The sequence below is a fragment of the Panulirus ornatus genome, chromosome 2 (assembly GCF_036320965.1).
Source record: "Panulirus ornatus isolate Po-2019 chromosome 2, ASM3632096v1, whole genome shotgun sequence".
NCBI classification, from domain to species: domain Eukaryota; kingdom Metazoa; phylum Arthropoda; class Malacostraca; order Decapoda; family Palinuridae; genus Panulirus; species Panulirus ornatus.
Window position 1 is genome coordinate 87810414 of NC_092225.1, and position 25792 is coordinate 87836205.

The 25792-nt window shown below is 47.3% G+C and overlaps 2 protein-coding genes across 4 annotated transcripts in view; one reads left to right on the forward strand and one right to left on the reverse strand.

Moving 5' to 3' along the window:
* Positions 1 to 25792, reverse strand: part of LOC139758017 (uncharacterized) — a 335410-nt gene that overhangs the window by 276393 nt on the left and 33225 nt on the right. The gene's annotated exons all lie outside the window — the stretch shown is intronic.
* Positions 7929 to 25792, forward strand: part of LOC139758006 (NF-kappa-B inhibitor cactus-like) — a 57887-nt gene continuing 40023 nt past the window's right edge. Inside the window, exons 1-2 of one of the 2 annotated variants that reach the window (XM_071679006.1) lie at positions 7929 to 8706; positions 18658 to 18763. In XM_071679006.1, the coding sequence (XP_071535107.1) occupies positions 8192 to 8706; positions 18658 to 18763 (621 nt within the window). In that variant the 5' untranslated portion in view covers positions 7929 to 8191. The remainder of the gene's footprint in view (positions 8707 to 18657; positions 18764 to 25792) is intronic. The other variant, XM_071678997.1, reaches the window with a different exon arrangement.

Genomic DNA, 25792 nt, shown 5'->3' on the forward strand with positions numbered 1-25792 from the left:
CACACAGTGTCTTTAGTTCTTTACATATGACACTCCTCCCACAAACGTATATATATATATATATATATATATATATATATATATATATATATATATATATATATATATATATATATATTAGCACAATTCAAATGGATTTTATTTCTAGGAAAATATCGATTAACTACATATCAGAAAATACGTAAAAAAACAAAAGACATTACGCACGCTACGGTGTTTCCAGTATCAAGATGTCTCATATAGATTACTCATACGTGAAGAAGCCCCCACGGTACAGCACCAGAAATAAACGGGTTTCCTCGGGAAATAAAGAAAACAAATAGTACAATCATACGTAGAAAATGGGAATATATATATATACACCAACATCTTGGCCAACGGACAAATTTCAAAATTTCAAATTCTTAATAACGTATCTCGCCCAATCACACATGACCGTATGTGCAATGTATACAAGTTGCGAGCGTGCCCGGGGAAGGGGAGTGGGAGGGAGCGGGTGGAAGCATGTGTGAGTGCGTCATGCGTGATCGATCGATTTGTAGACAATGCGTATCTGAGCCATGACTGTGATACTGCTCTCCTCCCGCACCCCTCGCCCCTCCTCTACGTAGTATTGGTGGGAACTTTCCAGTCTCCACAACTTCGACCTCCATCGTGGCTGGTAAAAAAAAAAAAAAAAAAAAAAAAAAAAAAATTAGTTGGAATATATGTTTTTTTTTCACGCAATCAGGCGCCCGAAGAACTGCCCCACCCCCATGGTTTTTCTATTCTACATTAGGTTAGGCTGGGTTGGGTTGGGTTGGGTTGGGTTGGGTTGGGTTGGGTAAGGTAACGTTAGGTTAGGTTAGATGAGGTTATATCTTGGGTTGGGTTGGGTTGGGTTAAGGTTAGGTTGTGTTGTGATAGCTTATGTTGTGTTAAGTTAGGTTGATTTAGGTTATTTGGGGTTGGATTATGTTAGGTTAGATTCGGTTAGGTTTGTACTCTAACTTAGCCTAATGTAAGCTAACCCAACCAAATGTTGGAGAGGGGACGAATTTTCGAATGGTTTCAGATGTGGTAGAGGATGTGTGGATCAGGTGTTTGCTTTGAAGAATGTATGTGAGAAATACTTAGAAAAGCAAATGGATTTGTATGTAGCATTTATGGATCTGGAGAAGGCATATGATAGAGTTGATAGAGATGCTCTGTGGAAGGTATTAAGAATATATGGTGTGGGAGGCAAGTTGCTAGAAGCAGTGAAAAGTTTTTATCGAGGATGTAAGGCATGTGTACGTGTAGGAAGAGAGGAAAGTGATTGGTTCTCAGTGAATGTAGGTTTGCGGCAGGGGTGTGTGATGTCTCCATGGTTGTTTAATTTGTTTATGGATGGGGTTGTTAGGGAGGTGAATACAAGAGTTTTGGAAAGAGGGGCAAGTATGAAGTCTGTTGGGGATGAGAGAGCTTGGGAAGTGAGTCAGTTGTTGTTCGCTGATGATACAGCGCTGGTGGCTGATTCATGTGAGAAACTGCAGAAGCTGGTGACTGAGTTTGGTAAAGTGTGTGAAAGAAGAAAGTTAAGAGTAAATGTGAATAAGAGCAAGGTTATTAGGTACAGTAGGGTTGAGGGTCAAGTCAATTGGGAGGTGAGTTTGAATGGAGAAAAACTGGAGGAAGTGAAGTGTTTTAGATATCTGGGAGTGGATCTGGCAGCGGATGGAACCATGGAAGCGGAAGTGTATCATAGGATGGGGGAGGGGGCGAAAATTCTGGGAGCCTTGAAGAATGTGTGGAAGTCGAGAACATTATCTCGGAAAGCAAAAATGGGTATGTTTGAAGGAATAGTGGTTCCAACAATGTTGTATGGCTGCGAGGCGTGGGCTATGGATAGAGTGGTGCGCAGGAGGATGGATGTGCTGGAAATGAGATGTTTGAGGACAATGTGTGGTGTGAGGTGGTTTGATCGAGTAAGTAACGTAAGGGTAAGAGAGATGTGTGGAAATAAAAAGAGCGTGGTTGAGAGAGCAGAAGAGGGTGTTTTGAAATGGTTTGGGCACATGGAGAGAATGAGTGAGAAAGATTGACCAAGAGGATATATGTGTCGGAGGTGGAGGGAACGAGGAGAAGAGGGAGACCAAATTGGAGGTGGAAAGATGGAGTGAAAAAGATTTTGTGTGATCGGGGCCTGAACATGCAGGAGGGTGAAAGGAGGGCAAGGAACAGAGTGAATTGGAGCGATGTGGTATACCGGGGTTGACGTGCTGTCAGTGGATTGAATCAGGGCATGTGAAGCGTCTGGGGTAAACCATGGAAAGCTGTGTAGGTATGTATATTTGCGTGTGTGGACGTATGTATATACATGTGTATGGGGGTGGGTTGGGCCATTTCTTTCGTCTGTTTCCTTGCGCTACCTCGCAAACGCGGGAGACAGCGACAAAGAAAAAAAAAAAAAAAAAAAAAAAATATATATATATATATATATATATATATATATATATATATATATATATATATATATATATATATATACACACACACACACACACACACACACACACACACAAATCTACGCAATACCAACAGAAAACGTTTTACTCCTTTCTGTATGTGCTTATATGTGCATATATGTATTCACACATAACACACAGACACAAACCTTTGTTAGATACGTGTTCTGTGTACTTTTATCCTTCGGCTGCAGTTACTGAATGAAATGATTCCATCTATTCATAATCAACCTAGGACCTCCTTCTAAGAAAGAGTTCTGGCGTTACCCAGGTCCTCTTTTCATAAGCACCTGCAGTCTAAAGCCGCGCTACTTCCAGCAGCAAGGAAATGTGGATTCCTTTGGAGTGGAAACTTCTTTAACGAGACTACTTTCAAAGTGAATCTTCACTCGTGGCGTAGCACACACACACACACACACACACACACACACACACATATATATATATATATATATATATATATATATATATATATATATATATATATATATATATATATATATATATATATATAAAGGGGTAATCGCGCACTCCAGTAGGAGTTCAGATGATTTAGTTCACAACACATGGTTCACGGAAGTAATCCTCCTCATCAGGTGTGAACATTTCACAGTGTTTCAACTCCTAACACAAGCACTCAGTCTTGTACACCGTCTCACCGCCATGCCAGAGCAGTAATTATGTCCCAGGCCGTTAAAGGGAAAGTGAGGGGGTACCTTGTGGCTTGGGAAGGGTGGTTAAGCGAAGGTGGTCGGCCTGGGTTGCGAGATGCGTGTTCTACCACCCTTCTCACGTTATCGTCTCTTGACAGTATTCCTATGCCACTTCCCGTAATCTCATTTCGAATTGTCCGAAAAGTGCTTCACTCTTTCTGGACACAAGCAAGGCTTATTTATTGTCCTGATGGCATCCATCCCCGTGCATTGAAAGAATGTACCTTTGAACATGCACCTGTGCTTGCTCGTCCGCTACGTTTCTGTTTAAAAAAAGCAGAACTTTTCCTTCTTGGAAGCATGCGTTGGTACATTCCATTCATTAGAAGAGTGACTGTTCTAACCCCTCTAACTATCGTCCTATTCCTTTGACATCGATTACTTCCTTCCTCCATCAACGACGGTGTCATTCAAGGTTCGGTTCTGTCTCCTACACTTTTTTTCCTCTCCTTTTGATCAACGGTTTGCTTTCTTTCACAAATAACTAAATAAACTCATACGCTGACGACTCAGCACTGCATTCCTCCACATCCTTCAGTTCTGCTCTTTCTTTTCTCATTCGGTCAGCATCTCGTTTCGACACAGCTTCCTCAATAAACTCAGAGTTCGACAGGATATTTCAGTGGGGTAAACGAAATCTGGTTAAGTTTAATGCCTCCAAGAACCAGTTTCTACCCATCTCTCTGTAGAAGAATCCTCACAATTTTCCTCTCTCCTTTGACGGTTCTGTCATTCCACCTCTTGACTCAACGAACATACGTGGTATTAATGTAACATCCACACTATCCTGGAAACCCCCACATTTCGGGAACAGCTAAGTCTGCCCTTAAGAAACTGGGAGTCCTGTTTAGATGTCGAAATCTATTTTCTTTCAAAAAGTTGCTCCGTTTATACAAAAGGCTGATCTGTCCTTGTATGGAGTACTGTTCTCAAATCTAGACTGGTTTTAGTTTTGCATCCTTACTTGACAGAGTCGAATCGAAAGCTTGACCCGCACGTCCTACACCACAATGTTAGTTCACTTTCCCTCTTCTATAAGTATCATAATGGTTTTTGCTCCCGGGAGCTGGCTGCTTGTGTACCCCCACCACTGGCTACCCCACGCAATACTCGACAAGCTGCTGCGTCACATGATTACTGTGTGTCCGTTGGTAACTCAAGGGTGGACAGTTTTGATAACTGCTTCTTTTTCTACACCTCGAAGCTGTGGAACTCTACCATCTCATGTCTTTCCTAAGAACTATGATCTGGCACATTTTACAAGACAAGCTTTTTATTTTACTCTAAAAACTCATAAATAATTTCCCTGGTCTCTTCTTTTTCCCTTTCATTACTCTCTCTATATTTCAGTTAAGGCCCGGCCTTGATGTGGACTTTTGTCTGTGATTGGAGTTCGCAACATAAAAAACAAAAATACGAAGGTGTTCTTACACACTGGGTTGTTCTGGTACGTGAAACTCACAGAGATACGAAAACACTAGTGACACAACAGCAGTGCTTTACTGGGTAATGCAAAGACGGTGAGGCAGCAGGTGACGGAGCCAGGATATAGTGCGACAGAAGGTGTAGGACTGTGGTAAGAGAGGTGAGGGTGGCGTCAGAGGTTAACAAGACTGCTACAGAGGACTGGTAGTGACCACAAGGGCTCTTCTGAGTTCCTGTCGTAGCAGGAGACGTCAAGCCGATAGATGGCGAGCTTGTGTGTCTGTCTACAGACCAAGCCGACACCTCGGCCGATGGGAGGAGGAGCTATTTCCAAAGCTAATTAGTGCATCCGAAAGTCGCGGACTCTGCCTCACTCTGTGCTGCTGGATTGAGGTTAGGTACAATGTGTAGGAGGTGGGGGACCACTAAGCTCATGCCTTTAGGAACTAGTATCACCGAAGGTCACATCCTGTGACCTACCACCCCGATAGGCCGCCGTCATTAAGCAATGCTAGGACACACACACACACACACACACACACACACACACACACACACACACACACACATACACACACGAGTGCAGAGAAATGTATATTAAAAGGGCTGAACGAGCGTCCATCGTCCTGAGTGGATCACTCACGTACCATGAAAGTAGGAAGGGAGGGATGAAGGGGAGGAAGGGAGGGATGAAGGGTAGGGAGGGAGGGATGACGGGGAGGAAAGACTGGGTGGGGAGAGGGGAGCCGCCCCGCCCGGCTAGAGAGTCTCCGCCTACCAAACTGTACAGTTCACTCTCGTTATTACGGGGAAAAAAAAAAAGATGGTGGTTGCTACCCCCAGGGTGGAGGAGGGCGTTACAGATCAACAGGTCGCGAGACCTGGGGAGAACCAGGGCACACCAACAACAAAGAATAAGACAGAAAAGGGTGACATGTCGTCAATTTCCAGTGGTGCCCCCCATTACCATACATTCTCCCTCACTTCTTATTACTAGTGTTTCTCGAGTGTTGGGAAGCAGCGTCAGTGAACGTACGACATAACGGTAAACTTATATCCACACTGGCCACCTCCTAGCGACGCCTCGGCCTCTAGTAAGTTCCCCATATTGCCACCAGGAGTACAAAAGGTCCCGCTGGAGACGCCGACATCCAGTAGCTCTTCTGGCGGACGCTCGAACAGACGAACTACCTAGCATTCCGCTGAGGCGCAAGCGCGTAACAGATCTATACCCGCACGAGAGAATGACACGGTCGCGTCGCGAACCAAACGCCCCGTTGTAATACATATCAGTAGTTTGAAAAAGAAGAAAAAAAAAAAAGGTGGGCTGGAGCTTTACATCGGGTAAAAATATGTACACGCTCAAGTACTGGGTCCCCAAGGACGGGGTTTGGCCTGACAAAGGAGGAAGAGGAAATATATCATATAATTCGGAGATTCGCGGGTAAACATAGCCTCAGCGACACTCCCAAACGCATTCTTAAACTATAGCATGACGTCATGATGGTGAGGTGAGGGGAGGAAGGTGGGTGGCAGTAAGGGCAAGGGGTGGAGGTATGACAACCCCGGGGAGGACATTCACCTTTCCTCCACCACTCACGGTGTACGGACGGACCCCTGGGAAAAGTTAAGTCTTACTGCGCGGTCTTTATCGTGGAGGTATGTCGTAACAACCCGGTAATCACCCTCCTCATGACGTGGTGGGTGCTGGAGGGAGGATGGGGAGCGTTCAAAGAGTAGTGTGCACTCGACAGCACCGGTCTGCCCCCCCCCCCCCCAGGAGATACGGTTGGGGGAGGGTAAGGGAGGTGAGGGGGAGCTGCGCTCTGGCAGCTGGGGTAAGGTTATCGTGGATGATAATCTTCATATCAGCCATCACGGGTTTCCCAGACAAGTCCATGTACTTCACTCTTGTGTGGATACAACAGCTGCATTAACCCTGTGTGTGGTCAACTGGTATAGGAAAAGTTCAAACCGTGCAATGCACCGATTAGTACCTTAAGAAAACCCAATTTTTCTAATCGGTCATATTTATAATTAAAACGTATACTAATGTATCGTAAATTATCGGAAATATAAATGCAGCAAGAATGTCGGGTATTTCACAAGTGGTACGCATCATGGGTAAACCCCTCTCCAGTGACTTCACGGGGCAGCTCACGCTAACATTCCACAACGCACGAAATATACATTCATTAGGAAAACCTCCCCATTTGTTTCCTGGTCAAGGGGATGTTTCACTGTCCATTTCACCACACCTACGCAAATGCTTTCGACGGTGTGTGTGCCATACCAGGAAGTAAACCATAAAAGGTGGCTTGAGGCAGCGCTCTCACTGAGGTGAATCTCTATCGTAACTATGTCTGACGCATGTCCTCAAAATTAATTGAATCATGGGTCTGGCCGTACCTTCCCATGTGGAAAATTTCCATATGAGAGTCATACTTAGGTCATGTTTGTTAGGTCAACTATCCTAGAAAACTGTGAGGGAATCCAAAGGAAACGGTTTCATCACTGTCATGTGATTCCCGCGCAATTCTACCCAAAGAAAACGGGTTAACTCACTGGGAAACTTAAGGAAAATCATTCCCTTTCGGCTCTGGGAATTTTTACGCACTGTTATTGCTACAGTGAAAACTTTCAATTCGTAACATAATATTAAATGTTATCATAGAAACCTTGAGGTTTGATTAGCATAATCTATGTTTAATCGTTGAAAATTATTACAACACAAGTACGTTAAGAATTAAGTAATCCCTCAAAGAACATCTTTCCAGTAGAACTTGATCATATTTGGTCAAGATTCACGTTCACACTGTCCTAAAACCAGACCCAGTTTCCAAGCTTATCTCGTTAAATGCGTAATCGAAATCCACGAGCATTCCTAGGTTGGCGCATTTGGCAACAAAGAGCCAAGAAGGGGAAACCCAGGGGGAGACAGCTGCCAGATATCACCACACACGGATTTCATGACTTGTTTTGTACGCATTCTCTTTTAACCTTGGATAATGAGAAAGTTGGGAATTTTTCTTATTTTGTTACGTAATCTTAACAAAATGGACATATATCTATCATATGTACTTTTCCACCCACCTCCTCTTATGCTATATTGTTTTGAAAAATTAGTTGCTACTGAAGAAAACATCAAAAACTTGTATACAAAAAAATTATTTCCCCATGGAAGCACGGGTATGAAATAATCAAAACAACTACGTGGGACAAAATTTCCAGCAGTGTAACGAACGCAGTGTAACTCAAATCGTTGGGTCTTCCCACATGGCGGCGTGTTGCAACGAGCGCTGGTGGTGGCGAGGTGAAGCCATTCAGTGTGATCGCTCGCACACACGTTGTGGAGTTTAAAGTGACCGGACGCCAGAAGTGTTGTGTGTGCTTGAGATATGGTGCCAGGCTGATGAAGTGTTTGTGTTTTGGTGTTTGACGGGGCCATGTTGGTGCGCTAGTAAGAAGCTCTCTGGCCCTTATAGACGTTAAAGTGTACAGCGAGAGGCTGGTGCCCACGCGTATTGATCTTGTGTTAGTCTGTTTACATCTGGACTCTATGCTAAGATGTGGCACAGTAGCAGTGCCCAGGGTCAGGGCGGTATAGTGGAGAACGCGTCAGGTGTGCCTACGTGTGGCGCCCCTATGAACCAAGGTAGAGAGGAGGGCGCTAGACCGAAAATCGCGTCCCCAACCATCGACTGTAAATCTCTCTACGACTCTGGCTTCGTGTCGGGCTCCAACCTTGTCTCGTCGTCCAGCCTAGGCTGCGACGAGCCCAGCAGCATGCGGTCTGTGGACGTGGTACCCGGGGAGGCCCACCAAGGGATCCCTGACCCCAAGACTCAGGGCCACTCCTGTCAGGGCATACTGGACTCCGGGATCGACATCTCTGAGCAGCTTAGCTCCCTGCACCTCGCCTCCCCTAACACCTCAGGCAGCACATCGTCGGATGCTGCCGAAGTCTCTTTCCCAGCCAGGAACCCAGTGACACCCCCGCCTCGTCCCTCCCGACTTGGGCTTAGCGAGGCACAAGTAGCCTTCCTGCAGGAGATATTCCAGAGCGACGAGGATGGCGACACGTAAGGCACCCGGAAAATTACCTTTCGTTGCATGAATTTACTGGCATATTATGTCAGCCTAGGTGTCAGTTTATGACCGGGGTGTGCTGGGGGGGAAGTTTTTGTAAAGTGACTACTGACGTTATGTTGGGAGTGCGAGAGAAAGAACATACAGGAATACTGTCTTAAGGAGCTGGGAGTAGTAAGGCACACACACACACACACACACACACACACACACACACACACACACACAGTAAGTCATCATGAAGACGTGTCCATTGGTGTCAGAGGACAGTGTGTATTAATGCTTGCATGTTATGGAATACTTCAAGACACGTGGATAGGGAATGTTCACAAGTATAAATTATGAGCCATACTATTAGGAATATTAACTCTACCTGAATATTAACACATGGTGACAGGATAACATGCTGGTAGGAGTATATCGAGTCGAATTAGAAAATATGATGTTTCCTTAGGATTTTTATACATATCTAGTACTACAAATTATAACACATTTATATGACACCTTATCCTAAGTGATTTCAATTATTAGTTCATGACTCGCCATTATTATCGACAAAACAGATCGGTGCAAATAAAATATAAGTCTGAATGTGTGCGTTACTAGAGTCCTCATAAATTCAGTTACACAAATATTATAGCAATATATTAGGAAATGCTTGAGCACACACATTATTTAAGATATGCCATCTGAAAATCATTCAGGGAATTTGACTAGAAAATGGAACAATAACTTTGATTATATATATATATATATATATATATATATATATATATATATATATATATATATATATATATATATATAATGTGTGTGTGTGTGGATAGATACATAGAAAGATATAGAGATATATACTCTGATAGATATACGGATAAAGTATTCTACAAATAACAGGATCAAGGTAGTTGCAGTAAACGACCTTGTCAAGTGAAACATCCTTATTAAATCTCATCTGACTGGACTGTGGGAATCCATCATCCGGATCCATTCTATTAACATTAATCATCACTCACATGACTCCTAGAAATCGACTTGGATAATCGGAAACGTTACGACTGAATATCCTTAACCTAACCATGTTCTCTCACTCCATCTGCCTTGACCCTTCTTCTCAGTGTGTGTGTGTGTGTGTGTCTGTGTGTGTGTGTGTGTGTGTCTGTGTATATATATATATATATATATATATATATATATATATATATATATATATATATATATAAACGAAAATTCATTGCATCATTTAAGATATGTCATAAACTTAGTATTAGTTAAGGAAATGTAAATTAGTAAATTAAATCATTCCTTTGAAGGGAGAGGAAAAAAAATGAAATTAAACTGGTTTTCTTTATGAATGTTGGTGTTGCGAAGTTCCCCAACAGGAGGCGACCTCGATCCTGTGTACAGGTATCCATCCATCCATCCCCGACCTTCAACTCTGAACCCGGTAGAACAATAATGATTTTTTTTTTTTTTTGTCGCCTCTCCCGGGCATGGGCGGGAGCTGGAACAGACAGACAGACAGACAAGACATTTTTGATTTTGAAATGCATCATGTGCGTGAGAAGACTAAGAGTGTTTTGAGAGCCATGAAAGGGAGGTTAGTATTTTTAGCTTAAGACGTGGCGAGGTGATCTGTAGGGGATGAGAAGAGACAAGCAACTGTATTGTATTTGAAAACTTGGAAGGTTAGGTCGAGCTTGTAGACTCCCTGATTATGGCAGTATTTTTTAGAATTAGGAGATAAACATTATTTGATTAAACTCATAATACTACTGTCTTATGAACAGACTACATGTAGGCTGTGCCTTACGTCGTGTAAAGAAGTACCACACTTTTTTTCCAATGAATTTTCCCAATAGGCCTTTACAGGTTAACATCGAAGACGATATAATTCATGCAACTCTTGAATTCTTCATGCGTCACTTCCTTCCTAGTCTGTTCACAGGATCACTCGGCCAGATGTTAAGAAAAGGATATCCACAGTTCACTCCCTTTCGAGGTATCGGGTTTCGTCACCAAGTTTTCCCGGAGCGTGTAATCACCCAGTAGGATATCTGAGATTTGATGAGACAAAAGGCTGGTAAATCCCTGGGTTAAGTGAACGTCATTTGTCCAAGGACTTTCTGTCGACTGACCACAGCATGAAGTGGTACGCATAATGATTATAATTTTAAGATGAGGCAATGGATTTCCTTTTTTTTTTTGTGAGTGTTTTGTTGGTTGAAGCTGGCGTGTGTGATCTGATAGGTGGGTGGAGAGGGCGTGGAGTGTGTGATGGGAAAGGTTCTCATGGCGTGTAAGTCTGTTTGCTATCTTCGGAAAGGCAACAGGCGTCAGTTTACCGTATGTTGTCGCGCGTGTATGTGTGTATGTATGTCACCCCCCACAGTGAATGTGTCAGAAACGTCTCGTGTCGTCAGCAAGTGGCATTTCTTCTCAGTCAGCACCGCAGACCTATAGGTTACTTCGTCAGCCTTCGAGCTTTCGGCAAAGAAACGCTTGACACCGTCAGTACTTGTGGGGCATGCCGTGTGCATCAGCTGATGTCAAGGGCCTCAGGCGTGCCTGCCGGTCTTGGGACGTCCCTTTGTCGGATGACCCTAAGGGCCTCATGGTTAAATCTCGGTCCCTGCCTACCGGCGACTCTTCTAAAGTTCCCCTGAATAATAATCTTGAATGGCCTTCCAGACTGACGACCTTTAGGTTCCCCTCGCAACCTCCACCGACTGAACCTGGGTCGTTCTCTCACCTGACCTGATATATTCCAGGATGCGAAGCCTCCTTCCCGGATGTGAAGATGCGGATGTGGTCAGATGGCAGGAGCGCTGAGGGGGTGCAGGATGTAAGATGTGTCATGGGATGTGTGTGTGTGTGTGAGTGTGTGTGTGTGTCACGGTCCTGCGTGTGTAATGCGATGACAAGAATGATGGTAATGTGTTGCCTGTTACTAAATAACGATGGTAAGTCATGTGTTGGTGATGTATAAGTCTCTGGAAAACCCCCTGTCGATGTTGTATGAGGAGGCTGTCGACCATGGCGATGTTATGATGTCTCACAATCGAGACTGCATTCGGACCTTGAAGCAATCCGTCTTGTGACTAACGTTCGATCATCGTGCCGTAAACGTGCTTGCATCCAGTGACAAACGTTTCGCAATGGCGTACTTTAGAAATCGAACCATCATAAAGCAAACTTTAGTCGATCGCATGGCAATAAACACGTAACTATGCAGTCCAGTAACAAACGTCCCAGTCATCCTGTGGCAAACGTCTGAAGATGTGACCCTATGCGTAAGAAACATTTCGTGTACCCCAAGCGAACGTGTAGTAATCATCACCTGACAACGTACTCTGGCCGTCCTCCCCACAACTCGTTTTCCTCGTAGGTGGCAACAGAATGACCCGCGTTGTGGCCTGTGACGAAGGCATCCCTCACCCCTTCCCTCAGCGTGGGAAAAAATGACATGACGTGGAGTGAGCAAGTCCCTCACGAGGTGCATGACACTGCCAGATACAATCTACGCGTTCCTGGTCCACCACCACCACCGCTGCTGTAGCTGCTGCTGCTTACCTTCAATCATTCGCGCCGCTGATCCTGTTGCCACGCACACCGTGTGGCTCTGTTGACACACCGTGTGGCTCTGTTGACCCACTGTGTGGCTGTTGATACACCGTGTGGCTCTGTTGACACACGGCGTGGCTCCATCGACACAGTGTGTGGCTCTTTGACGACCGTGTGGGTCTGTTAACACACCGTGGGGCTCTGCTGGCACCCGTGTGGCTCTGTCGCGAGTATATGTGTGTATACCGTACATACACACTTTGGATGATATGGCAGTGTATCTATGGATCATTCCCATCTCATGGGCCGAAAATATACACATTTGTATACACTGATTTGTATGACGTATAGCCAGTGCTTGAGTCGCACATCAGACGGGTACAACAAGGACGACACAGTAAGGGCGAGGGTTGAAGATATGCTGGTTGGGAATGTCGTCGATAAGAGGGCCGAGTGAAGCCATGTGTTGGACCAGGGAATTCCGCGTGTGGTTATCGATCTACATTTACCATGTGAAGTGAGAGGGGGTCACGCGTGATGCGTGGCTCGGGTGCTGCACAGCGGCTTTGCTGACTACCCTGCCGACCCACAGCCATCATCATGCCCAAGCCTCTGTGTGTGTGTGTGTGTTTTGCCTGACACATCATCGCCACCCGCACGTCCGCGTGCACCACCACTCTCGGTGCACGACTCTAGATCTAAACCATACATCAACCAGAAAGAAAAAAAGAATGAAAGATAAACCCTTTTAACCACGAGCATATTCTATTTGCCCCGCGTGTTGCCACCATAACTAACCTCCATAACTTACGACCAACAAAAAAAGGAGAAAAAAAAATCCCGACTTGTGATTACCATAACAACCTCCCCTACTGACGCGGCGGCGTCCCCCCGCCACCACTGTGGCAGGACGAACCCCTGGTTACCACACCCCCACACCCCAGTCCACCCATCTTACATCACACAAGAAGTTCCTCGGTACACGAACGGGTCGCCTTTCTTCTTCTCCTCTTCCTCCTCCTCCCAACTCTAGCCTGACAGCTGAACTCATCCTTACCCACGTATACTACTTTCTGGACCTGAGATCTCTACTGCACAGCAGATTGTCGAGCCTGACAGTCGAAAACTGCAGCCTATCCTCTCCCTCTCCACCTCCCCCCAACCTACCAGCTGGAGCACCACGCGATACACTAATTATATAACCCAAGCTCCCCCACCTACCTACCTACCTTCATGTACCTATTGTGTCTCGCGCTTGGCCTCCCTCAGAGCTGGTAGTTATGACGCCAGGGACCTCCTCATACCCTGGTGCCTCCCACACCTTCCCCAGGCTCTCGTTACCTCCTCCTCCCATTGACTCCTCTCTCTCTCTCTCTCTCTCTCTCTCTCTCTCTCTCTCTCTCTCTCTCTCTCTCTCTCCAGCAACCGCCGGGGCTGTGTGAGGTAGAAGATCCTCAAACACTTGACCACCAGACACATACACCACCTTCTGCAGTACTAGCCATCTCTCAGTCCTCCTGGTGCCGGAGAGTCGCTACGCGCCAGGTGCCCCCCCCCCCCCCCGTATAACACATACGGATCGTAATTCAACACCAGTTGACGCCCTCATTTTTTTTTATCCAGTGGGTCTTCTGAACATTATAGTCAGCAGTCGAAAGCCACCCCTCACACCTTCCCTTACTGACACACTACCACACTTAGTATATATTACACACGTACACTCACGGCCACATGGATAACCACACACACACACGCGCGCGCGCGTAGGCGTAGTTAAACACTCGAGAGTATTATTTTTGTATGTACACATCTCGTTTTCTGTACATCTCACATCGTCCATCAATACAAGAAATTTGTCATAATTATCATTTTCTTACAATTTCTTTCATTCATACATGTTTGCCATTTGCTGCAGGAGCGAATAGCGGCAGGAACAGATGAACTGAGCTTTGGGGGGTGGGGGATGGCTCCTTCCTCTGTTCCTTCTTCCGGAAATTATCTTATTATTATTATTATTATTCTATTATTTTCGCCTTATTTCTCGTTACATCGCCGTGTCTCGTATATTCCAGGCTCCGACAGGAACTCGGGAATTTTCCTCGCTCACTGACTCAATTCCAGTCATCGATTCTTTTCCCTCCATGTAACATCGGAAGCCCCGTGGTCCCAGGGCATGGCAGACCACAGGTGGTGGGACCACAAACCAGGGGAGTGGGGCGGGCGGAGTTTCGGCTGTCACATGGTACTCCACGTGGCCCTGTGGACCTCCCTCCCAGATCGACCACTACGCGCAACCCCCCCCCCCCCCCCCATTCGCGTTATCACACTCGCCTTCCGATCGCGCCACCTCCGCTAGGCCTCGCTGGGCCCTGGGGGCGCGGACCTCCTGACGACGGAGGTGATTCCTCCTGGCTGTTTAACGGTACAGGGTCAGAGGAGGTCGTGAGGAGAGAGACACACGAACTGAACAACGAACGGCATACATGACCATGAAGGGTATGGGAGAAGGGAAGAGCACCCGGCTTACTCTAATGTCTGGAGGAATCAAGAGTTCACCTACAATGTTACGTAATGTTTCACGAGAAGGTACACAGTCCAAGTTGAACGGCTAAAAGGGGGATTTCAATTATGATTAGAAGACTTACTCTGGTACTACGAGCGGGGGGGGGGGGAACAACTCCCTTTTCCAAGCAGATAAGCACAGAGAGCAGAGAGACTCCCACACACCCAGTAGGGGGTGACGAAACCTCTTACACCCTCGGGTGTCGTGACGAAGACTCAAAAGACACGCTTCAGGCGTTTACCCCCATCGAGTACGAGTCCCACCTAAACACCTTGGCATGCCAGAGTTAATGAACGCTGGATGGCACCCATTTCCGTATCCATCCCAGTGATATACCAGTATTTTCTTTCTATTCCTTTTTGAACATTTGTGGTAATTTCTCACATTCATACTTAAAACTGGGAGAAGGTGGAGGGCAGTGCGTACGTTCCCTCGCGTCTGTCGTAAAGCGGTCGCCGGATGCTGCACCCGCGCCATCACCTACCCAAAACCCAAGAGGGAGGTGCACACTGTAAGTGTGGTATAAAAGTCATTCCTGACGTGGAACGTTGGGTGTAAGAGAGGCGGTCATCTAGGAAGAATCTTGTAAACTAAAGCAGATATAGAGGGGACAACCCAGCTGGGGAGGAAACATAGGGGAGATACCTCAGTATGGGTATGTGGGCGTCACTGGGTGGCCGCAGCGTGACTGACCTTGCTTGACGACCTGCCCAGATCCGGCTCTCACCACCACCACCACCACCAACCACCGCCGCCGCCACAGTGAACCATATCATGGCAGGCGGCGTTGAAACCACGATTAACACAACCACTCGAGCCCAGACAGTGGGGCGGATGGTTCGAGTCACGGCAGGTGGCGGTGAAAACCACCTCAGCCAACAACAGGAACATCATGGACGAGGGAAGAAGAGCGATTAAACCGCTCAACAGTGGGAGGAAAAAGATGCCCCTCAAGCCATGCCAGGACACCGTGGGGGGACCTGTACCGTCCGCATGAGCGGGAAGGAGCCCTACGCGCCATCCTCCCAACACTAAGGCCTGTCGCCTGCCGTCCCTCACCATAGCCTAGCCACGCCTGCCTGGACCGAGTGACCACGCCACAAGGAGTGATCCATCTCTTTTTTGCCTGACATTCGCCACATTCCAAACATCACTACGGGTTATTTTACGAACGACACCAGCGGTATCGAGCTATGAGAACAGAGTGACGATGGTCATTATTGATTCTAATTCATTTCACGTCATTCTTGCCAGATGTCTCTTGGTAACCCAACGAGAAGTTCGGTAATGACACCAAACGGTGTTTTTATCAAATATCTCTATTTTGGGATACTAATGCTAGTTAAGCTGACTTTTACACTTACATACATACAGACAAACACACACCACGCACATTCTCTTTCTCATGTCAGAGGAGATACAAAATAATACATTCCTGTATCTCCCCTGACAGGAAAGTGACGTCGGTTACCAGCAAATACTAGATCACGCGCATCACTGTGACCTAGTGCAATATATATATATATATATATATATATATATATATATATATATATATATATATATATATATATATATATAAATAATGAGTGTGTGCACGTAATCATACAAACTTGCCTCTTTCCGCTTTAGCGAGATGCCATCAGCAACAGACGACCGAGCCCAAGAGGAAAAATCCTTGTGTGGCTGTTTCTACTTTTAGATTGTGATGACACAAGCAGGGAGGATTTCCAAGCAACTTCCCAACCCCTCCCCTTGCCCGCTTCCACCCTTCGTGATTGCCTTTTACGACACATATTCTTTCTCCTGGGTAATATGTATAACATATTCTTTGTTCAAGAAAATCTGCATTTGAAGTAGCGATGTATACACCTTTTTGAAGACAACCTTTGGAAGCCTATCAATAGTAATCGCGAAAAAAAAAATGGCACACAACACTAATGTCAATCTCAGCAGCCCATCCTCAGGGTCTAGACCGCCTCACGTGAGGCTTGCCTTTTCCATGTCACCGCAATTCAATTTACAACAATACCAAAACATGATTTTTTTTTTTTTTGACGAACTGAGCAACGCACACGTTGCTAGGTAGTGTCAGAGAACCCGGTAACAGACCACATAGGTGTGGGGTTTAGATTACCTTAGAGGTAAAAGTTCCCTCGGGGCTGAGGATGAGGTAACGGCCTTGATCACGTGACCTTGTGAACTTGCAAGGCAGCGGCCGGCCGAACACCCTACCCGGATGCGTGACGCTTAAATATCTGGCCGTCGTAGATGATGTTTTGGAATTTGGTGGCTATTGTTTACATTTTTTAAGATCACACGCGGGATGTTTACATATCGTGAATCTTTCTCATCTTCGCGCTACGTGGCTGAATTGTGAGGGGGAACCACATCGGATGTTTGGTAAGCGACGGATTTGTTCGATATTAACCTTCAAGGAAAACGGTTTCCTCTTATGCATTTCAAATGGAGACTTCGTTATGAATGGAAAACAGTTGTGTCTGAAGATAATTAAGCCTGGAACTGAGCGCACAATCCTAGTTAGTTTTGTTTTTTTCACCAGTGGTTTTCGCCAACCCGCCGCCGCCATCACCTTCAAGCCGCCACACATTCACTGCAACCTTGCCCCGGGCAACTTCAGGCCTCAACCTAAATTGTATATACAACAAGCCAGTAAGCCTAACTTTACTATAATGATGATGGTAATAATAATAATAATAATAATAATAATAATAATAATGTTTCAAGTTGTTTTTCGGTAGACAATGCAGAGTGAAGAAATCCGCAGATGACTGGCATGTAGGACATCCCGGTCTGAGTTGAGGCCAATACGTGCAGGTCGGCCGGCCGTTCTGTGGCTGGGCGTCAGTTCTGGGGTTTTGGGTGGCGTAATTTGACGCTCAGGTCCTTTTCGTAGCTTCTCACATTATGCTGCATTAGTGATTACGGATATTAGGGCTAAGTGAATATCATACGAAAAAAAAGTTTGTGATATTTCTTGGTACTTCAAGTGAAGCAGGGTGTCTGAGAGCCTAGCCTCCCGACTCGTGCTGGAAACAGCTTCATGGAGAAGCCTGAGGGACAATGGGATACAATAGGCGCGTTTTTTCACACGCAATTACTTTGCATTTTATATAAAATAATGTCTTACTTGTGTGAACACACACACACACACACACACATATGCACGTTCATATGCACTTTATTCGTGTATATATATATATATATATATATATATATATATATATATATATATATATATATATATATATATATATTATATCCTAAACTACCTGCTACAGTCACCTTCATCAACTGAGACTTTATGAATACTACTAGACGAAACGGAGCACAGTTCCATCCAAGAACTCGCTGCTTCCCTGCCTCCGATTGTACCGCAGCTTCGGATTTGCACATATCCCCAGAAAAGAGGTTCTGCGATATATATATATATATATATATATATATATATATATATATATATATATATATATATATATATATATATAACGGTGTTTATTTATTTACTCATGTACTCGCAATTCTTTGGAGAATAGGAGGGTTAGCTATTTTCTTTACAAACATTTCCCATAATTATAACTTTCGTTCATAATGGTAATTATATAGCATGATCATATATTAAACATCGTAGCCAAATAGCTTCGACACCCACGGATCTCTGGGTATCAAATTATTCATAGCAATATTTTAGTGGTACCAGAATGATCTGTGTGAAACATCCATATGTACTGTCCATGTCAGTAGCTGTACAGTGTAGATTGTAGTGAGCGTGGAGTAACGTGGTATGTCTCTCCTACAGCCAGCTGCATGTGGCGGTGATGAGAGGATTCATCGAAGTGGTGTACAACATCACGCGGCTTCTCCCCCACCAGGCCTTTCTCGACCTCGCCAACCACACCGGAAGGGTCAGTATCTCGCAAGCTTTACTCTCAGATAAAAACTATTTTTATATGAATGCTTTCTAGCTTCTTTATATATATATATATATATATATATATATATATATATATATATATATATATATATATATATATATATATACCTGTTATGGTGGAGCTTTGCCATTAATGTTTAAGCCCATTAGCCATCAGCTCTTTCCTCATAGTATGTGTTGCAACATTGTTATCAATAACCATCAAGGTTGGCAGCAGTATTTAGTCTCCAAACAGAACACACCTGACTGGCGGACCTCCGTGACTTGAGATTGGATGAGGTTCTGCCGCCGGCCTGTAACAGGATCTAGAGTCTTACATTTGAAGGGGGTGGGGGGAGGAGCAGGGCTTGTGAGGCATCGTAATATCTAACGTAACTCAAGATGCCAGTGATGGTTAGAGCACAGTGATAGCCGTACCAGGTCTCGAGTATAACAAATCGTATTGGTAAGGATGAGCAGGAGTTCACTGTTCTAGATGGATTTTGGGCTTGGTGTATTGTACTATAATGAATAAGAAGAAAGTAAAGTTACTGGTGGAAAAGGAAGCAAGGTAAAGAAACAACAGGGGAAGATGTGTGTGAGCGTAGGTAAAAACGACGAAAGAATGGGAGAGTGAAAAGAAAAAGAGAGGAAAGGTGGGAGAAGAGTGAGAGTGGAAGAGCGTGGTTGGTGAAGGAGGGAGGGAGGCCGCACCCACCGATTCATTCCTCCCACACCCCAGGAACCTGTTCTCGTCCGCGCCTCATTCATGCACCCGCCCTCGCTCCTTACGTTTCCGCCCCTTTCCTGACGTTCCCGCCTCCGCTCCACCTGACGTTCCTGCCCCCCTCCTACTGACGTTTACGGCCCCTCCCCTCGTGACGTTCCCCTTCCCCTCCCAGCACTTCCACCTCCATCCTTCTCGTGACTTCTTTAATACGCCCTGATACCGTCCACACACTTATACCACCCTCACCTTGAGACAGCCATCGCCCTGATACTATCAGTCCTCGACATACCTCACTTCTTCCAGCACTATCATCACTAATCCCCTTCTCTGCCAGCATCTACCCCTCCTCCGTCTACCACCACACCTGACGGAGCCACACCTTCAACACCACCACACCTGATGCAGCCACACCTTCAACACCACCACATCTGACGCAGCCACACCTTCACCACCACCATTAAGCGCCTCACCATTCGTCTCCTTGGCCTCACCCATCACCTCCATCGTGACCACTGCCTCTCCATCATCAACTCTTCCTGCTGTCGTGGTACTGGTGTCTCCCGCAGTGCCACTGTCAGGTGCCTGTCCTCGCCGCCTCGCGCCTACCACTTCTCAACCTCCAGACTTCCGCCTCCTACTCTTCCCCGCCTCCCCTCCTACCTCATCACCCCCACTCTCTTGTCACCTGGTAGTCCCCCTCCCCGCGCCAGACATGTAGGCACGTCTCCACAGGCTGAACCAGTGACACACCTGTAGAGAGGGGCCATGCCTGGCCATCGTCATTTTCCTACGTAGACACTCTTCAGCAACGAAAATATCAGTACTTCACTGTTGTTCTTGATGGCAGGACGCTGCGATCATATCTGATGGGGCCTCCTAGCTATAACACTGTGTCTGACTGTTGGGCCTCCTGGCTATAACACTGTGTCTGACTGCTGGGCCGTATCACAGTGACTTCAGTATCACTGATATAAACTCTTGCTGGAAAGAGAGAGAGAGAGAGAGAGAGAGAGAGAGAGAGAGAGAGAGAGAGAGAGAGAGAGAGAGAGAGAGAGAGAGAGAGAGAATCTTGCGCTGTGTAGCAGACGATAACAATACTAGATTCCCCCTGTGCCGCACATACATCATTATAACTTTTAACAAAGCGAATGTCCTATGTTTACCTACGTTTTGCCGTTCAGTCTCATGATCTCATTTGATAACGGTCCTGTTATTTTAAGGTATCTTATTGCCAGAGGTCAACAGTTGTCGCAATTAAGGGAGTTAATCCCCCTTACCACGACATCCGTCCTTGATTACGATTCCAAGGCGGTTGGGTGATCACGCACACCCCCCTAGCCCCCAAGCTGGAGTGTCGGCTGTCCATGACTGTCTGATCACAAGTCATCCTTTACACTGTATGTTAAGAGGAGACTATGTTAGCCATACCTCCACGTATTGTCTCTGGTGTATATCACTTATGAACCTAGAGGGTGAAGTGAAATGAATGGCATTTGTTGGCTGATATCCCCCACCCCTAGGGTCACTGTTTGTAGGGTGAGGCTGGGTAGCGGTGCCTTGCGTGTAGGGTGAGGCTGGGTAGCGGTACCTAGCATGTATGGTGAGGCTGGGTAGCTGTGCCTAGCGTGTAGGGTGAAGGTGGGTAGCGGTACCTAGTGTGTGGGATAAGGCTGGGTAGCGGTACCTAGCGTGTAGGGTAAGGCTGGGTAGCGGTACCTGCAGCATAGAACGCACGACTCCCATCTCCCTGCGTGACACACAAAATGGATGACTAGCTGCCCGAATCTCCCTTCGTTAGCGAGGGAGTGCCAGACAGTGCTCCCCCCTCTTCATTCCACTCCCTTCCCTCTGGAGGCGTTATTACCTGCTGGAGAGTCTGTCTGTGTCTGTAGCCCCTAAATGCACACCCACTGCTCGCCATAGACACACCCTTTACTCTCTCGCAGGGAGCTGTAATGATCTCTAACAGCAGGGTAATGTCTGCCTCCAGCAAGAGTGTGGGAAGACGTAACGTCTCAACAAATGTCAAAGGGCAGAAGAGGGAGAGAAAGGAGTGAGGTGAGTACAAGGTAGGGGGAAAGTAAAAGGTATAAGGGGACAGAAGAAAGGAGGAGGTGGGAGTATAAGGAAGGAGGAAGCAAGGTGCAGGCTGGGTGGTGGGGCCAGACGGCCCTCCCTAACAGCATTAGCGTTATCGGGATACAGCAAGTCCTGCTGGGCTCCCACACCCGGCCGCTGCCGGGGGCCTCACCTTGTTGCCATCCCCCCTCCCTCCGCCCTACCCCCCGACAACCCCAGCCACAACTACCACCCTCATCATCAAATCTTCCTCTCCATCATCACCATCTGTTCTCTCTCTTCACCGCCAGTTACTACCCTTCACCACCTGCCTTCCCTTCCTCAGCCAGCATCACCACCATCGTCATCACAACCTGCTATGGCTGCCTCACCTGCATCACCACTTGCTCTCTAGTTCCCCACCATTACCTTCCCTCAAAATTTACACCACCAACACCTTCCCCCACAATGACCACCCTTCCTCTGCGAAAGGTCTCGCGATTCCAATAACCCGTTTCCAAGAAAGTATGAAGAAGGCATTACTACTGTTCTTAGTTTGTAGGATGGCTTCCGCGGGCCGTAGAGGCCAGAGGCGTTCATATCAGGTATACGTTGCTTCACTCGCGTTAACGTTTAGCGAAGGAGAGGAACGAGTTTGGTCCAGAATACAAATATGTCTGTTCGTATCAAAGTTGACCTTCCTGCCGCTCCTGTGATCCCCTCCACACTCCTGAGATCTGTTCTTATCCAGCTCCCTAATGCACCTAGTAAGCATGAACTAACTTCCCTCAGCGTCCAGTTAAGATCAGGTGATAATTCAAGGTTATGATAACAGAGCGTCCAAGTGCAGCGTCACGAGACCCGGGATAGCAACAAGAACTCAGGACGTCAGCGCTGACAGTTGAGTGTTAGTCAGGACCCCACCGTTCACGTCCCTCTTCCTGTACAGCTTTGCCAGTCCCTGTTGGCTGGGCTGTTGATCTACTCCTTGACCTGGTGGACACGTCGGTAGGAGTGTGGAAACAGCGATGACGCAGTATTGTAGAAGTCTGGGTGCTACTGGCGGCACCTCACCATCTCGGGAGGGGAAGTTTAGTTAGGCTTGCTTGATCACTCTGTTTACCAGTTGATTTAGAATCCCGAGAACAAGGTTACGCTGCTGATGTTGATGTATTTGGCTGATAACACAAGTTGCCCACCCTCACGTCCACGTAGAGAGGGCTGCCACTTTCGTTCCCTCGTACATTTTCTAGAACTTTGTATCCACAGATCAAACGTGTGAAACACCCACGTCGGGTTCGAGAACTTATGAGGACTGTGAGACCCAGAACACTACTAATTCGCCGTGTGACTTCTCAAACCAACCCTGCAAACCTCACCCACACAACTCCATTCCTCCCCAGGTAGCACCAGGAGCCTCCCCCATACTTCACGTCCCTTGTTCCCCAGCGCCCATCTTTCTAACTAATCTCCTTTGTGACCCCCTGACGCAAGCTAGCATCTAACACTGCCTTGTCCCTTGTGTTGTCTATCTAATCTCCGATGTCCATGGTAGACCTAAACCTTTCGCACATTGTTTTTATTCATCCTGTCACACATACATATCATCCTGACCGCATTCAGACGTTGTCCTGTCGCATCCAGCACACTGTCCTTGCCGCTCCCAGCACCACCATATCCTCGCCTTGTGCAGCACACTGTCCTCGTCGCACCCAGTGTACTGGCCCTATCGCACTGAACAGGTGATCCACTGCTATCAGTACTCTCCCTGTTGTACCCAGCACCCTGTTGCTGTGGCTTCCAGCACACTGTACCTGTCGCACCACATTTTGTTCAGCTCTCCCACCGTGTTCACTTTCACACGAGGCTGCTACTGCTACCCCCCTGACACACGCAACATCTCCTCCGTATGTATGACTCCATGTACACTCTCCGTCATCAGACTCTCCACCCATATGTGGGATCAAGTTCGTTTTGGCCCTATCGTTGGGATTCTCTTGTCTGGTGTTGGCTGGGAGAAGCCAGACAGTACCATGCAAAAGTGGCAGGTAACGGCGGGACGGGAGATACGGTCGTGTGTCCTCAAGGGTGGACGCTGCAGACGACCTTGCGCGGGGCGGTGGGCTGCGTATGACCAGTCAGGTCTTCCGTAGAGGCAGCTGGGGTGCCTGGTGACCGGTCACTCCGGCACGCACCTCCTGCTTCCTCCAGCAGCAGCGGTCGCAGGGGTGCGCAACAGGCTTGAGTTGCTGCTGCTGCTGCTGAGTCACGTGACCGGAGGCGATGCTTCCTTGTTTCCACCTAGCGAGCAGGAGCGGCGGAGGCGAGGATGGTGGTGACCCCGGCGTCACACTCAGGCTTGCTAGACGACCCCCGCCGGGCATGTCTCCACATCACCACACACACCAGGAAGCAACAACGACCACGTACCAGCTGATAACCCCACCGCACACCAGGTGTTTATAATACGTCACCCTCACCGCCCCACATTCCTTAAACACCTTCCATCACTAGAGTCCACCGCTGCGGCCCATGCCTGGGTCCGACGGCCGCGGGTGTAATGTCTTACTCAGCAACACCGCACCTTCCCAGGCCAGGAGGAGCTAGTTAGTCTGATCACTATATTTATCTCCATCTCTGCCGTGGCTTGGGTTAGACAGTGAACATTCTCGAGAAATTTGATTGCAGTGAGTCTGATAAGCGTAGACCGTTGCTCAACGGGTTACACGGGTGGGTTGAGAGCCCCGTGTACACAGGTCCGAACACAGTACAGGTTGGGTCAGTCAGCAGAGGCAGCAGGCATGCCAGAGTGTGCCACGCTCTTTTAAGGCTTACATACGGTTACATGTACACTAGTGCCTCAGTATTGTACAACCCTGTTGTGTACTGCACTACCCTCCTTCAGCACAGCCTGGCGGTCATTATAAAGGCAGAATCCTCGTCAGCACCTACAATAGCCTTAAAGCCACACCCACTTGCCTCCAAATATCGTATCTTAATGCTGTTCCACGTCCTCGTGGTGCTGTCCATAGGCCAGGGGCCAGTCCCGTAATGTGGCCACGTTATTACCTCCACCTGGCGTGCATCCCGCCCTGCATGAGAGGGAGTTGGGTCCTTTGCCGGTATGAGAAACGTCCTTGTTCCTAATGGCCTGTATCGACCACACTAACCCAGCCTGGCGAGTGACTCTGCTCCCCCAGTACACTCCCCTGGGAACTTTCTACTGTTTAGGAAAACACTTTCACTCACAGTGGTGTGTGTGTGTGTGTGTGTGTGGTGATGGAGGGAGGGGGAGAGATAGTGACAGCGGGAATGGGAGGAGGGTGAGGGAGGGGAGGCCTGGGTGGGGGAGGGGTGGGGGTATCTACATACTTCCCACTGCGGGTTTGGGAAGGTCGCCTCGAACCCCGATACTGCAACGCTCTTTCCACACCTGCTCAGTCTTGTCCACCTGCTGCCTGCCCCCCCCCCCCCCCCCCCCCCCCCACCACTACCACCACCGCACATTGTTAATCTGCTCACGCCCGCATGGTGCGTGCATCCGTGTGGTGATGTAAGCGGCAGGCAGCGTGTGTGTGTGTGTGTGTGTGTGGTACCCGCTGGCTGGCTGGGTCCTGTACTCCCGGCTCTTGTTGGGGAAACCCACACACACACACACACACACACACACACACTTCTGCCTGGCTAATGGAAACAACAGTGATGGTGTGGTGTTGGTGGGGCACCTTACTGTTCGTCTCTTTCGCAACGTCTGCCATCTGACTGTAAGTACACGCTGGATGTACCTACACTCATGGCAAGGTCATCCATCTCCCTCGACCTACACTCATGGCAAGGTCATCCATCTCACTCGACCTACACTCATGGCAAGGTCATCCATCTCCCTCGACCTACACTCATGGCAAGGTCATCCATCTCCCTCGACCTACACTCATGACAAGGTCATCCATCTCACTCGACCTACACTCATGGCAAGGTCATCCATCTCACTCGACCTACACTCATGGCAAGGTCATCCATCTCACTCGACCTACACTCATGGCAAGGTCATCCATCTCACTCTACCTACACTCATGGCAAGGTGATCCATCTCACTCGACCTACACTCATGGCAAGGTCATCCATCTCACTCGACCTACACTCATGGCAAGGTCATCCATCTCACTCGACCTACACTCATGGCAAGGTCATCCATCTCACTCGACCTACACTCATGGCAAGGTCATCCATCTC